The sequence below is a fragment of the Erpetoichthys calabaricus genome, chromosome 2 (genome assembly GCF_900747795.2).
Source record: "Erpetoichthys calabaricus chromosome 2, fErpCal1.3, whole genome shotgun sequence".
Lineage (NCBI taxonomy): Eukaryota > Metazoa > Chordata > Cladistia > Polypteriformes > Polypteridae > Erpetoichthys > Erpetoichthys calabaricus.
Genome location: NC_041395.2, coordinates 174,048,975 through 174,066,237, shown reverse-complemented (window position 1 = coordinate 174,066,237; position 17,263 = coordinate 174,048,975). Strand labels below are relative to the sequence as shown.

The 17,263-nt window shown below is 37.7% G+C and overlaps 1 protein-coding gene across 3 annotated transcripts in view; it reads left to right on the top strand.

Moving 5' to 3' along the window:
- Positions 1-17,263, top strand: part of zgc:162872 (BAR_ACAPs and ArfGap_ACAP domain-containing protein) — a 184,476-nt gene that overhangs the window by 96,792 nt on the left and 70,421 nt on the right. For all 3 annotated transcript variants that reach the window (XR_007934257.1, XM_051923635.1, XM_051923636.1), the window contains exons 6-8: positions 6,823-7,006; positions 7,324-7,368; positions 7,540-7,635. Coding sequence is in view for 2 of the 3 variants with exons in the window: in XM_051923635.1 (XP_051779595.1) it covers positions 6,823-7,006; positions 7,324-7,368; positions 7,540-7,635 (325 nt within the window). In the remaining variant the exon portion in view is untranslated. The remainder of the gene's footprint in view (positions 1-6,822; positions 7,007-7,323; positions 7,369-7,539; positions 7,636-17,263) is intronic.

The following is a 17,263-nucleotide window of genomic DNA, read 5'->3' as shown; positions in this document are numbered from 1 at the left end:
TTATATTCAGCCGGCAGAATTATTTATATTTGTAACTTTTCCTGCTTGTACACACAATCTCATTCTTTCAGTTATTACCATAATCAGATCGAATTACATCAAATGCCCACTGTCACTTCAGGTTTTTGCTTCAACCAGATTCATAATCAGTGAGCAACTGCTAACACTGATCTCAATTAATTAGCTGTTTTTTTCTCTTCTCTTATTCTATATTAAGAAAGCACAGAGGCATGATTTTTACATTTATTATAAGACATTTAGAAATATTTCCATTTTTGCTATATATTTAAATGCTTAACTCACTTTTGTTGCTTTCTTTATATTTTGCCATTTCTCTATGGAGTTTTCCCCCTTTGTTGTATCTTATTAATGACAATTAAAAACTTGCAGAGCAGACACCCAGAAAAAGGACACTGTATCATGAAAGACTGCAACTACTTTAGCGTTAGACCCACTAATTAGAAAACAATGGATTAATTAAACAATTAGAACACCTGGGAAAAATAGAGTGAACATCAAGATGAAAATATTGTTAAAAAGAAAAAAAAATACATTACAGTGATCCCTCGCTATATCGCGCTTCGCCTTTCGCGGCTTCACTCCATCGCGGATTTTATATGTAAGCATATTTAAATATATATCGCGGATTTTTCGCTGCTTCGCGGATTTCTGAGGACAATAGGTCTTTTAATTTCTGGTACATGCTTCCTCAGTTGGTTTGCCCAGTTGATTTCATACAAGGGACGCTATTGGCAGATGGCTGAGAAGCTATCCAGCTTACTTTCTCTCTCTCTCTCTCTCTCTCTCTCTCTCTCTCTTGCGCTGACGTAGGGGGGTGTGAGCAGGGGGGCTGTGTGCAGCTGCTTCCTGAAGGACATGCTGCACGGAGCTTCGCATACTTAAAAGCTCAAAGGGCACGTATTGATTTTTTTTATCTGTCTCTCTCTATCTCTCTCTCTATCTCTTCCTGCTCCTGACAGAGGGGGTGTGAGCTGCCGCCTTCAACAGCTTTGTACCGGCGGTGCTTCGCATACTTAAAAGCCAAAAAGCCCTATTGATTTTTTTTTTGACTGCTTGCTTTGCACTCCTTTGAAAAGGAAGATATGTTTGCATTCTTTTAATTGTGAGACAGAACTGTCATCTCTGTCTTGTCATGGAGCACAGTTTAAACTTTCGAAAAAGAGACAAATGTTTGTTTGCAGTGTTTGAATAACGTTCCTGTCTCTCTACAACCTCCTGTGTTTCTGTGCAAATCTGTGACCCAAGCATGACATTCTAAAAATAACCATATAAACATATGGTTTCTACTTCGCGGATTTTCCTATTTCGCGGGTGGCTCTGGAACGCAACCCCCGCGATGGAGGAGGGATTACTGTATTCCCATATAACTGCTTAGTACATTTTAATATATTTTTTTTTTTACCAAACTTAGTTTTCTAAATTCCATATTGTTCCCAAAACACAGAATCTGGGCAATAACAGTTCACTTAACTAGCCCCGGATTCCAATTAAAAACAGAAGCGGTTGAAACAAAAACCCGCAACCACAGGGGGTCCCCAGGACCGACGTTGAGAACCCCTGCTTTAGACCATAGCTTGTAGCAGCCATTTTCACAGTTGACATCCTGAACATGGTCCATTTGGACTTAATATCCCCAACTTTGCTGTGCACATGGGAAGGAGGAAGGAGCTAAACTCATCATGAATGGAAGCCTTAGCCAGGCATTCCCAGGACAACCTAACTGCTTGTCTGGGCTTCTCTGCTATGTCCAACCTTTTCCTTTTCTTCACATCCAACACACCACCAAGTGGTGATAAGCTGACAGCTCTTCCCCTCTCTTCATCCAAGTTTCTGAAATATATGACCTCAAGTCAAGCAACACAACCACAAAGTCAGTCTTTGACCTTTGGCCCAATTTGCTGTTGTACCACATACACTTATGAGCATCCTTGTGTTCAAGTATGGCGTTTTGATATGGACAATTCATGATGTAGAACGCAGAAATCCAATAACCAGTCATGGTTCCGGTTCAAATCCTTCAGCTCATTTCTCCCAGTCATGCCCCTCTAAGGATCTCCTTCATTTCTGACTTGAGCATTGAAGTCACCCAGTAAGGCTACTAAGGCCATAAGTAGAACCCTTTTCAGCACTTCACCAAGCTTCTAAGAGAAGGCTGAATACTCCCAAGGAAAACAGTCAGTTTTCCAGTACACAGTTTGTAACGAAATTGAAACTAAAGAAAGCTAAAATTATACAGCCCTCAGCAATGGCTTGTGAGTATCTTTACACCTCCCAAGAGCCATTAACACATCAAAACACTAGAGGAGATGAATAGGGAAGCCAGCCCCCAAGATCAACAAATATGGTGCTAGAACCCATATGTAATATGCTTAAAGCTGATACCAGCTACATATAGCCAGTACTTTTCAACCTCTCACACCAGCTCAGGCTCCTTCCCCATCAGGGAGATAAAGTTTCATGTCCCAAAAGTCAATCTCCATTACCAAGGTGTAGTCCATTTAAAGTCCTTCCCTCCTGTGCCTGACGCTTATCTAATATAATATCTCACCCTTATACTTCATATTCCAGGTGGTGAGCTCACAAAATGGCTGTTTCATTGCACCTGGCCAGGTTATATAGGTTGCCCATCCACCTAGCACTCACTGGTGAATGCCACTTCCAGGCCTGGCTCCAGGTGTGGATCTCATTAAACCTGTCTTGTGCAAGGTACAATGATTTCCAGTTTATACCTTCATGAAGGTCTTTATAAAATGTTCTTTGTGTGACCTTTCAGCCCTATCCTGTTTGCCAAGGAAGACCCTTCTAGGATCACAAAGCTCCAGATGACCTAGTCCTGAGCATCTCTGAGGTTTACATTCCCCTTCACCACGGCAAGATGACAGTTTAGGGTTGGGAAAGTCATACATATGAATTAATAATGAACAACACAGGATATAGGGTAAAAAAAAGTTTAAATATGGGGCTTGGATCACACTATGGTGCTGACAATGCAGTCAGACATGATATTGTTCCATTACTGAAAACCCTTTTTTTTTTTTTCTCTTCTCTGCAAATAACCAAGAATTTCTTGTTGGTCAGTCAGGGATATGCAGATTTATATACAGATAATGACATCTTGTAGATTGGGTAGATTAAGCTGTCATTATCTGACTGGGAATAAATGACTTTCTTATTTCTAATACTTTCGTATTTCTGCAGAACAGGTTTATTAGTCATAACTGACAAAGATATTTTTGGAAAGTTCTACTTTTGCCATGTAGTATTTCAGGTAAGAATGTGGTGTCCAAAGGTTAAACATGTGTCTTAAATCTTTGTGTATTATAAATAGCCATTTATTTGTGGAGTATATGAAAACTTTTTGAAACAGGTGTGACATGCACATCACAACAGGCTTTATCTGAATCAGAAGAGGCATCCACATGGCATGTGCGTAACTTTTTACAAGAACTTTTTAAAACCATGAAGATCTCAACTGTGTTTCTTAGAAATCACTTCATTAATATTCACTACTCACTAATACTCATCACTTCATTCTATCATTGCTCAATAGAAAGCATACTGATACACCGTATAATGGCCTGGTATAGAAACTGTGCAGCAGCACGCAGAGCAGCTTTACAGAGAGTTATTAACATGGCTCAGAAGATTATTAGACTCCATCTACCTACTGTGGAGGATATCTATAGGTCTCGCTGCCTGAGCAGAGCCCTCAGTATTTTTAAGGGTAATTATCATCCTTTCCATCACTTATTTTTATTACTTCTGTCTGAAAGTTGCTACAGAACCCTGAAGAACTGCACTTCCAGGCTAAGGAACAGTTTTTATCCAACAGCCATAAAAGAACTAAAGTTAAACCTCCTATCCTTTGCACATAAAATGAAATTATTGTAATGATGTAATATTATTAATTTACTATTGTGTGTTAAATGCATAAACACTATATTACTTAACTAATTTACGTTATTTTAAAACTAATAACTTATTGTTTGACTAATTTTTTCTAACTTATTACTTAACAAATTTATTTATTATTTGTTGTTTTATAACTAATTTGTCTAAATGTGATTGGAAGTGGAATGTATGAGGTATAGCTTTTTTTTTTAGAGATGGTACATTTTCTTGTGTGTTCACATGCAACGACAATAAAGGCAATCAGTCAATCAATCAATCAGTAGTCTTAGGCAGTAAATTGTACAGTAATTTCTTCCATCACAGTTTATGAATAGTTGTTCTGCTTTTGGATCTTGTGAAGGCCTCCGTAATTTTCTTTTGACAAAAAAGTGCATAGTGCCCACTGATTACATGGCCAATGTGTCTCATAACACACAGACAGTGTTGAGACGAATGACGCACCAATTCATCCTATAGTTTTTTTTTTTAATTTATAATTGAATGTCAGGAGTTTAATATTAATCTTGCCATAGTTCATACCCATATCTGATTTAAACTAGGGAATAGTGTGCTATAACAGGCTGGATTTGATATATATTTGAAAAAAATGCACTTAACAATATTTTTTTAATAAAACTAGTGGTGTTCTGTCGCATGTCAGTACATCTGTCTCTTTGAATGTAGACTTTGAAATTAGATAGCTGGTGAAATACTTAGACATAGAAGACAATGTCTTCTTTCTTCGTGTGGAATTGTGCTGAGTGTCACTTGGAAATATGACATGGCTTGACACTGAATTTTAAAAAGAAATTGTTAGCAGTTATTCTTGGGACAAAACAAATTCAGGTAACAAAATGTGTTTAACTGTCAACAAAACCTAACACATTCTGAAAGCAAGAATTGATACGGAGCCTGGTACTAGGACTACAAAGCTTCAGTTAGTTTGGTATAAATAATTTATTTTTCCCCTAGTATTATTATTTTCTTTTCTGGTGGTATATTATTTTGTTTACTAGCACCTTTGGGGGTGGCATCTCAATTTCAATGTACTATTGTAATAACAATAAAGTCTAAATTATTTTTAAATGGCTTTCCATACAATTCAGTTTAACATAGAGTACCTGATATGAGGTTTTAATTTTAAAATAAAATAAATAGGTTTCCTTTTGAAACAGCATCATTTTCTATGTTTGATTGTTACAATAAACCTCAGTCTCTTTGGCTTCAAGTAATCAGAATTTTACTGTTCATTGTGATGACAAACATTAAGGCAAAAAATAACAGGCATGGGGAAAAGAATACTGTCTGCTTACTAAATTATTTTATTCTACAGAATATTTTTGTATTTGCTATAATAGTCTTTCCAGTTTCCTGAATTGCTGCTGGCATAGTGCAGTTCTAAGTATATATTGGCACAAATATAACAAAAAGTAGGAGATATAATGCTATAGTGCCCTTCTGCACTGTTATTTTGCCTCAATTTCAATCACCAAGGTCAGTGATGACTTTTATAACATTAGGTATTCTACTAGTTTGGTTTGCATTTTGGAATAAGAATTGATTGCATGATAACTGTCATTGTCTTTTGTGGCCAGCTGCATCCCCATCCAATTATTGTAGTCATGCATTTTGATCTATATTGTGTTTTAGTTAGGAATTAATATTTTTGTTTGTGATCGAACAAAATACATGTGAGAGCTGCAGCTTAACACTTTTTGCCCATTCACAACTGTTTTTTCTAGCATTAACACTAAACCAGAATGCTCCTAAACCAGTTTAAAAGTTATTTACCATTGTTTTCAATGACCCTATTAACCCCTCTGCACATGCAGAATTAAATATATATGAATATGTGTCTAGTTCTTTTGAGTTGATTACCGCTGTGCATGATAACCCATTCTTCACTATTGACTTTTTTTCTTTCCCCAAAATAACACAATTTGTGTGATTACCAGGATTAAAATGATTAAAGTCATAGAAGACATTCTGTAAACAACAATTACAACATTTCACAGTATACAAAATGGAAATGATGTCAATCATATATTCCCTGCAAAATGCTTCTTTAAAAATTGTGAATAAATGCTGTAAAAACGCTCAGTAAACTCCTGCAAAACATTCAAAAATAGCCTAAAAAGTTTGAGAAATGCTTGCAAGAAGCCCTCAAAAAGCATAAAAATTACTAAACAAATGCTAGAAATTTGGAGCACTTAGGTGTGAATGGGCCTTTATTTGCTCTACTTTGTAAATACAGTTTTCTGTGCTAGGATAATGTGACTTGAGCATGCTTAGGTGAAGAAGAACGTAGTAAAACTTTTTTTTGTGTGTGTGAGTGTGTTTTATACTTCATTAGTTTCTTTTATGTGCATTTTTACTTATGACATATGTTTTAGACATCATTTTTATCCTGAAGCAACCAGTATTAGGAGCTCTATTATACTTCAATTTTTCCATTCCCATTTCTTTTGTTTTTCAGATGCTTCATGCCTTAATTGTTTATTGTGTGTAAGATTAATTCTCTGGTACCAGTTCAGTTTTGATGCCATTCTATAATCATCTATTAACTAATGGACAGATATTATTAGCTTCCATTTATGCTAATCAGTTTCAAACTTCTTTGTTTTCTTGTGTGTTTAAGCAGATCTTTGTCTATTAAGTAATTAGGAATTTGTAATGTTGAAGTTGTTACAGTGCTCTGAGCCTGCAGTAAATGAAGAGAGCTACACATAATTGTACAGTATTGTTCGACTTTTGTTGTTTATGTTAAGTTCCTCAAAATAAGTGTTCTGAAGAACCTCTCGTGCTAGCAAAGGATTGAAGTCATTACTCATTTTAAAGAGAAGCGACAGAGACCGTGAATGTGCTCTGCTCTAGCTGATGGGCTATACTTGTGCAATTTACATACTCTAGGTCAATCCCTCAGCTAAAGGAAACTAGAAGAGAGTTCCTCAGAATCAGAGAAGATCTGGATGTTGCAATAGTCAAGAATGCCCAGGTATCCCGGAATAAACCTCAGGATGGAGAAAAAGCCAGTCATCTCTTGCTAGCCACCCGAAAATGTTTCCAGCACTTTGTCCTTGATTATGGACTGCAGGTTAGTTGTAGTTACAGTTAGTAATTTTTTTTATAAATTTACATTACTCTGAGGCTCTTACTTTACTGTTTTATCTTGCCAATCATTGTGTTCCTTTTGGCTTTTTTCTTTTGATCTTGCTTCTGGACCTAAATCAGAGTCCAGATTTGGTGTATTGATGATTGGCAAATAGTAGGAGCATGTTATGACAGTACTCTGGCATCAGGCTTTTAAAATTTTGGTGGCTGAATTTTCACGTACATTTGTAGATAATGCATAGGTCAACATGTGTCTCATACGGGCCATTGTGTGAAAATGCTTGTTTTCTGTCTTTTCAGTTGAACCATTTCAAACTACAGCTGAAGCTGGATATTTTAAATTCGGTGAGTACATGGAATCACTTTTAAAAATGTGCATGATTATATAAACTTTAGATGACCAAAGAAAACATAAAACAAGGCACAAGTAAAACAATTAGTTTCCCCAAATTGTATTTAGACTTCCTGATGCACTGTCAGTCTGAATTCTGTTTTGCTTTCCGTCTGCCTTTTCAGATATTCTCTTATTTCCATGCCCAATATACATTCTTTCACCAAGGCTACGACCTCCTCAAGGATCTAGAACCAAGCAAGAAAAAAATGGCAGAACAGGTATTGCTATAATACCAAACTAACATCCAACTATTGGTACCACATTACATATCTAGGAAAGGAAGGTTTTACAAAAATTATTTACGTAGTTATTGTAAGCAGTAGTTGTACCAACATTTTTGCAGACTCTTATTTTAAGGTCTCTACTTGAGCAGCATAAATATGTAGTTCTGTGTAAATACTTCCTGCTTGTAACCTTTACTGTAAATGATTGTTAGTCTGCATGAGGTTTTGCTATAAAGGTGAAAAGTCAGCAGAATTCACTTTTTATATGCCTTAGAGGATTTTGAATATTTGGATTATTTGCTCAAAGATGAGGAAACTTTTTGTTTGTAATATTATAGCATAACCATCAATTATTTGTATGCACCAGTCTCCTTGTCTCTGTACAGCTTTTAATGCAATTGTGTGTTTTATTAGAATAATATTTTGTATTAGACTGTGCAAGGATTGAGTTCCAGCAATGCATTATAGGGCATCAACCTCTCTTGACTTGTATAACCTCTAGTTTCTAGTGTGTGTATATGTATTTATGTATGTGTGCATATTTGTGTGTACAGTAATCCCTCCTCCATCGCGGGGGTTGCGTTCCAGAACCCCCCCGCGACAGGTGAAAATTTGCGAAGTAGAAACCATATGTTCATATGGTTATCTATACTAATAAAAGGCAAAGCCCTCACTGACTGACTGACTGATTGACTGACTGACTGACTGACTGACTCATCACTAATTCTGCAACTTCCCGTGTAGGTGGAAGGCTGAAATTTGGCAGGCTGATTCCTTACAGCTTACTTACAAAAGTTAGGCAGGTTTCATTTCGAAATTCAACTCGTAATGGTCATAACTGGAACCTCTTTTTTCACATTATACTGTAATGGACGCCAGCTCGATGGCCGTGGGAGGAGGAGTTGATTGTCACGTCATCACGCCTCCCACGTAATCACGTGAAAAGACTGTGAACGCAGTAGGGACAAATGAAGGAGGAGCCGCAAACAGCGAAGAACAAAAAATTCATTAAACAATTGAGAAGGGAGCGAGTGAAGCATACAAGCATGTTCATAAGGGAAACAAAGCACGGTGTAAAACGTAAGTTTAAATTAAGTTTATAGAAACGCTCCCGCTGCGGATTGCAATAACATATTCGCGAGATAAAAGTTTAATGAGAAGACACGAGGTATAAACGAACCACACGCCGTAGCGCAACGTTAGGGGCAACAGTTTCAACCATTCTATGATCTGCCTCTCGCAACTGAAAGATGGCACATGGCGGAGGTTAGCCCACTTGCTGACCGCAACGTTAGGGGCTTCAACTCTGGCGCTGACGATATTCGATTCTTGAGAGGGGATGCAGTGAGTGTGTATGCCTGATGAGCCCAGAATTAAGGAGAAACACGTGTCGCATACTCTTTGCATTATTTGAAAGTAAACTATTAAAACCATTCTATGATCAGCTTCTGGGAACAGAAAGAGGGCACGTGGCGGATGTAAGGCGACTTCCTGACCAACCACAAGCGTAACCTGGCAGGTAACCATCCATACAGTCAGATTGTGATTCAGAAAACGAATGCCATGAATTTAATTACCACGATCTACATACTGTCAAATAAACGAAACACACACCGTAGCGGGACAGCTGTGAAAAGCGAGGTTCACAAAAAAACAGATCCTTAACAAATTGTTATAGGTATATTTTCGATCTGTTTAAAAAGGTTTTACTTTCTTCTTAAAAAATTAAAAGCAGTACTTCGCCGCAACGAAGCGCGAGAATTTGGCTATATATATCTGCTTCTCACAATTAAAAGAGGGCACGTGGCTGATTTTAGACGACTTCATGACCAAACATAAGTGTTACCTGCCAGGTAGGGTTACCACTTTTAATACAAAAAAATAAGGGACGCATACTGCAGCGGGTGCCACATCCCAGTGCCAACAGTTTGCAGACTCTACTTAAAAGACCCGCCCTCCTCACTGGACAGTTAAAAAGACCAATCAAACTAACGATGGCATCAAGTATTACCCAATCAAAAGTAGGAAAGGAGGCATCTTCATAAAATGCGTGTGGGATGATTTGCATGAGACGCTGCTTTAAAAAAAATGATAAAAAAAATACGGGACAAATTCCGTCCCGTATTGATTCAAAACGGGACGCGCAATTTCATTCTCAAATACGGGACGATTCCGTATTTTAAAGGACGGGTAGCAACCCTACAGTTCCAAGTAACCACCCATACAATCGGATTGTGATTCAGACTAGGAATGCAATGAATGTAATTACCCCGATCTACATACAAGGCAAAAGTCTTGCAACATTCAAAGATGATGGCTTGGGATAAGTACACCATAGAACATAAAAGAGCTTATGAAGCCTTGAACCGAAAAAAGCAAGATCTCAGAGATCGTTAAAAAAAAAAATAGGAGGTAATGTCGTTTTACTCGCTGTAGATTTTAGTCAAACATTACCAGTTATTTCACGAGGGAGACCAGCAGATGAACTCGATGCGTGTTTAAAATCCATGCTTCTCCCACGCTCGGTTATATGTCGCGTGTTCTCGGGTAGGTGCACCAAAAAATGTATACATTTAAGCATGTAATGAGCAAACAAAAAATGAGGTATACCCGAAGGCACTGCAGTAGTACTTAATGTAACTTTACTTCTTAAATGTTAATGTTTTACTGTTTAATAATTTATACGCTTCTTATATGTTGTTCAAATTCTTTTATCAAAATACCAGTGACAGCGCAATGCACGATAACGTGGAGTGAATACACCATACGCATCCGCCCACGGCCGCCCTGGTGTGCGCAGATAGGAGTTGATTCTACAATAAAATAAAATAAAGATAAAAACCCAGGATTGTTTCCTGCCTTGTGCCCTGTGTTGGCTGGGATTGGCTCCAGCAGACCCCCGTGACCCTGTGTTCGGATTCAGCGGGTTGGAAAATGGATGGATGGATGGATAAAAAGAGTAATACAATCATCACCCATAAAGCGGATAGTAGACGTGACGTTCTATATGTGTACCAGATTTCAAGTCAATAGGTGAAACGGTTTGCGAGCTACAGGTGATTTAAAATCCTGGACAGACAAACGAATAGCCACGGTAGCACATTACAGAAGAAGATTTTACTGTTTAATAATTTATATTTATATGAAATGTGCTTCTTATATATTACTTCATATTCTCATATGATAATGATGTTAATGTTGTTTATATTGATTTCTATGTTATTGAAACTGCATGTATGTGTGTATATGTATGTGTATATATATATATATATATATATATATATATATATATATATACTAGCAAAATACCCTCGCTTCGCAGTGGAGAAGTAGTGTGCTAAAGAGGTTATGAAAAAGTAAAGGAAACATTTAAAAAATAACGTAACATGATTGTCAATGTAATTGTGTTGTCATTGTTATAAGTGTTGCTGTCATATATATACACATATACACATACACATATATTATAACACACTACTTCTCCGCTGCGAAGCGCGGGTATTTTGCTATATATATATATATATATACAGTGATCCCTCGCTATATCGCGCTTCGCCTTTCGCGGCTTCACTCCATCGCGGATTTTATATGTAAGCATATTTAAATATATATCGCGGATTTTTCGCTGCTTCGCGGGTTTCTGTGGACAATAGGTCTTTTAATTTCTGGTACATGCTTCCTCAGTTGGTTTGCCCAGTTGATTTCATACAAGGGACGCTATTGGCAGATGGCTGAAAAGCTATCCAGCTAACTTTCTCTCTCTCTCTCTTGCGCTGACGTAGGGGGGTGTGAGCAGGGGGGCTGTGTGCAGCTGCTTCCTGAAGGACAGGCTGCACGGAGCTTCGCATACTTAAAAGCTCAAAGGGCACGTATTAATTTTTTTTATCTGTCTCTCGCTATCTCTCTCTCTCTCTCTCTCTCTCTCTTCCTGCTCCTGACAGAGGGGGTGTGAGCTGCCGCCTTCAACAGCTTTGTACCGGCGGTGCTTCGCATACTTAAAAGCCGTATTGATTTTTTTTTTGACTGCTTGCTTTGCACTCCTTTGAAAAGGAAGATATGTTTGCATTCTTTTAATTGTGAGACAGAACTGTCATCTCTGTCTTGTCATGGAGCACAGTTTAAACTTTTGAAAAAGAGACAAATGTTTGTTTGCAGTGTTTGAATAACGTTCCTGTCTCTCTACAACCTCCTGTGTTTCTGCGCAAATCTGTGACCCAAGCATGACATTCTAAAAATAACCATATAAACGTATGGTTTCTACTTCGCGGATTTTCCTACTTCGCGGGTGGCTCTGGAACGCAACCCCCGCGATGGAGGAGGGATTACTGTATATATATATATATATATATATATATATATTCTCTTCCATTCATATACAGATATATATTATATATATACACACACATATATATATATATACACATACAGAGATATATATATATATATATATATATATATGTGTGTGTGTATATTATATATATATATATATATATATATATATATATATATATATATATATGAAAGGACGCACTATCTTTGATATATGCACATACTAAATTGACAGGACACACATTCAACTGGGACAACGTAAAAGTAAAATTTAAGGCCAGTACAAAAAGCGCCAGAGAGTTGGCCGAGTCTTGGCTATCAGATGAAAATGCCATCAACAGACACTTGGACATAAACCCAGCATATGCCAACTTAAGAAGGACATATGCACTTTAATTAAACGATACACCCCCCCCCCCTTGATCATACTGACTTAGTCACCTCCACCCACCCCCCACTGAATGTGTTGCTATATATTGCCTTTGATTCTTGTAAGTCTAAGCATTATTCTCTGATGAAGACCCCTGACAGGGGTTGAAAGCTCAGGAATAAAACTATTTTATGATACGTGATTCGTTTTTTCTCCCTTTGTGGATCTCCAACTGCAAATATGCAAACCGTATCACAGACCTTCTCTTCCATTCATACATACACACACATACATATATATATATATATATATATATATATATATATATATATGTGTATATATATATATATATATGTTGATATGTGTGTATATATACAGTGGAACCTCGAGATACGATCACCTCTGTATACGAGAAATTCAAAATACGAGGAAAGTATGAGCGAAAAATTCAGATCTAAATGCGAGCATTGGCTCGCGTAACGAGCCACGAGCCAGGCTGTGGGTATAGCTCTCAGCTTAGCGAGGGGACGTGGTAGCTGTAGCGAGCCGCGATCTGCGGTGTCTGCGTTTCTCACCTAAGTGCACAGGTGGGAAACTGGCAACATCCATGATTGTTCCTGTGGCTGATGGGCTGCAGCTGCCATGTCCTCCCTGCATATATAGAGAAGCGCGAGCCGGTTAAGGGGGAGAAGAAGTAAAAGAAAAGAAAAGAAAAGAGAGAGAGAGAACGAGAACGAGAACGGAGGTTGCAGCAGGGAGGGAGGAAGGCAGGAAGTCGGTGCGGGAGAGCGAGCGAGCAAGTGCAGGCTCGCGTGTAGCTGAACAGGCGAGCCAAACAGCTGAAGCAGGACGGTGTAGAGAAGGTCAGCTGCATTAAGAGTGTCTCGCCTGTTGCAGAGCCCGCAGGTGAGACGCTAACAGAGAAGAAGCACCGGGGATTGTCATCTGTTTTTTAAAGACTGCATCCTGTTGACGTTTTAACCTCGTGTTAAAGGATTGTTATTCTTGTGTATTTTAAACCTCCACTTCACAACTGTTTTAAGGATTATTTATTTAAAGATTTATTGAATGCTCTACTGCACTTTAGACACCTGTTTTGATTCTTTTAATAATCAGTTATATTATTTACCAGTGTTATTTATTAAAGGTAGACTACAGTATATATAATTTATCAGTGTTATTTGTTAGGAAAATTGATTTTTATGTTAATATATTTGGGGTGCGGAACGGATTAACTGGATTCCCATTATTTTCAATGGGGAAGTTTGTTCTAGATACGAGAAATTCGCTATACAAGCTCAGTGCTGGAACGAATTAAACTCGTATCTAGAGGTTCCACTGTATATATATATGTATATATATGTGGATGTGTATATGTATATATGTATGTAGATATGTATATATATGTATATGTATATATATGTTTATATGTGTGTGTGTGTATATTATATATATAAAAGACAGCAACACTCATAACAATGACAACACAATTACATTGACAATCATATTACGTTATTTTTAAAATGTTTCCTTTTCTTTTTCATAACCTCTTTAACACACTACTTCTCCGCTGCGAAGCGCGGGTATTTTGCTATTTATCTATATATATAAAGGAGAGTTGGGATCCGAGAGACTGTGTTTGTGGAGGGATGGAGAGTTAAGGCGGGTGTTGGAGTCACGTGATCATCTCCCCTCCCATTCACCTCATTTCATTCACTTCATTTCGCTCCAAGCTGAGCTCCGCAGCTGGCGCAGTCTTGCTGTTCTTGATTTCCTTTTCACATGGCCAAGTATACGTTGCATGCTCAAGAGTAAGCTCAGCGCACAACTTGGTCATATTACAACCGGAGGGGCGAACTGACAACATGGTATACAAAGAGATCCTTAACAAATAATTATTGGTATAATTTCCCTCAGTTTATTATTTAAAATTTTAAAGCAGTACTTCGCCGCTGCGAAGCGCGGGTATTTTGCTATATATATATATATATATATATATATATATGACAGCAAAACTCATAACAATGACAACACAATTACATTGACAATCATGTTCTTTTTAAAATGTTTCCTTTTCTTTTTCATAACTTCTTTAACACTCTACTTCTCCGCTGCGAGGCACGGGTATTTTGCTAGTCTGTACATATTAATAAAAGGCAAAGCCCTCACTGACTGACTGACTGACTCACTCATCACTAATTCTCCAACTTCCCGTGTAGGTGGAAGGCTGAAATTTGGCAGGCTCATTCCTTACAGCTTACTTACAAAAGTTAGGCAGGTTTCATTTCGAAATTCTACGCGTAATGGTCATAACTGGAACCTGTTTTTTGTCCATATACTCTAATGGAGGAGGTGGAGTCACGTATCGCATCATCACGCCTCCTACGTAATCACGTGAACTAAAAACAAGGAAGAGATTTACAGCACGAGTCAAACGCGGGAACGAAGGTAAATGACGTTAATTTTTGAGTGTCTTTTAATACTGTGTATGCATACATATTAACACATGTGCAATTAAACGTGTGCATTTACGGGGTGATTTCTCAGGCTTAAAAGCTCGCCTTTTATCAAACGCGGGAACAAAGGTAAATGACGTTGTTCACTGTCTTTTAATACTGTGTAAGCATACATATTAACACATGTGCAATTAAACGTGTGCATTTACGGGGTGATTTCTCAGGCTTAAAAGCTTGCCTTTTATTAAAAAGGTAAATGCAAACTGTTTTCATTCTGAAGGGCACAAACCACGTTAGATTTCAGACGTTAGACACGCAAAAATGTCGGTACACCAGATAAATAAGCGCAACATATTATCAGTTGTATTGTATGCTTACAATACATATAGAAATGTGTTAATCGTTAACTAATATTATGGGATGGTGTTTTTCGACTCGCGCCTTGATTTAAACAATTGCATTTCTTGGTGGGTTTGCGTAGCTTATTGTCAATATCTTTACACCTCTTTTTAAGACTTAATTTAAAAAGGTTTTCTTTTCTTCTTAATTAAAATTTAAAAGCAATACTTCACCGCTGCGAAGCCCCTCTAGCGCTGACGTCCGAGGTTCGATTACTGTAAGCGAGTGCAGTGATTGTGTATGCCTGATGAGCCAAGAATAAGGGGGAAAGACGTGTCGCGTACTCTTTGCATTATTTGACAGTAAACTATTTTCAACCATTCTATGATCTGCTTCTCACAACTGAAGGCACCGTGGCTGATGTTACCTCACTTGCTGGCCAACCATAAGCGTTACCTGGTAGGTAACCAGCCACTCACTTCACTCCCTTACGGGAATCGAACCTCGGAGGTTTTCTTTTCTTCTTAATTAAAATTTAAAAACAATACTTCACCGCTGCGAAGCCCCTCTAGCGCCGACGTCCGAGGTTCGATTACCATAAGCGAGTGCAGTGAGTGTGTACGCCTGATGAGCCAAGAATAAGGGGGAAAGACGTGTCGCGTACTCTTTGCATTATTTGACATTAAAATATTTTCAACCATTCTATGATCTGCTTCTCACAACTGAAGGCACCGTGGCTGATGTTACCTCACTTGCTGGCCAACCATAAGCGTTACCTGGTAGACAACCAGCCACTCACTTCACTCCCTTACGGGCATCGAACCTCAGACGTCAGCGCTACAGGCGAAGCCCCTAAAATTGCGCCACGGAGTGTGGTTCGTTTATTTGACAACATGTAGATCGGGGTAATTACATTCACGGCATTCGTAGTGTCATTCACAATCTGATTGTATGGGTGGTTACCTACCAGGTAACGCTTATAGTTGACCAGCAAGTCAGCTCGAAGTGATCACTCGAGTGAAGGCAGCTTCACAAAAAAACAGATCCTTAACAAACTGTTATTAGTATATTTTCCCTCAATTTAAAAAGGTTTTCTTTTCTTCTTAATAAAAATTTAAAAGCGGTACTTCGCCGGTGCGAAACGTGTGGATTTGGCCGACTGACACATTCAGACATATTAATGAGTGCAGGTACTTCGGAAAGAAAGCACCGTGTAACCTAAAGTTTAAATTAAGTTCATAGACCTACAAAAGGTTGCCATTCATTTGAGGCAAGATTGCTTTTCTTCTGTACAACTATACGTTGCATTCTCAAGAGTGTGCTTGCACGGCTTCGGATATAGATATATATATATATATATGTATGTATGTCTATATATAAATATGTAAGCTTATAAGTACTGCCTTACTTCTCTTTAAGAAAGGAAGATGTAATGATACTTGATTTAAACGATTCTATGTCTTTCTGGGTTTGCTTAGCTTATTGTCAATATCTTTACACCTTTTTTTAAGACTTATTGACTGAAACGGGCTTTCACGAAAAAAGTTAGGGCTTTGCTACAGGATACACCCTCCACAAGTTAAGCAAGTAAAAATAAAATATATATTTCTGTTTTATTTAAACCTTTTAAGTTCGTATGCATAGCCCCATTTGGCTGTTTAATTTTTTTTTTTTCTTTCTTCAGTAATATTTAATCTCCTTAAAGAAAAAGAACATATCCATTTTACTTTTTTTGTATCTCTTTAGTAATATTTTAGTGTAAAAGGATAACCAGTATTTAAACCTTTTATGTTACTTTATAAATTTATTTTACACAATGTTGAAAAATTAATAAGAAAGCTACATATTTTGGCAGCTGCTGCTTTAATTTTCAATGAAATGAAAAAACCTCTCCAAGAGAAAACGTCAATGAAGAAAAAACAGTTTGCACTATCTAAAAAGGAGAAACCCTCATTTATAAAAGTTCGCTGCAGATGACTTAACTGAAAATAAATTAATAGTTCCTATGTGTATACAGTAATCCCTCGCTATATCGCGCTTCGCCTTTCGCGGCTTCACTCCATCGCGGATTTTATATGTAAGCATATTTAAATATATATCGCGGATTTTTCGCTGCTTTGTGGGTTTC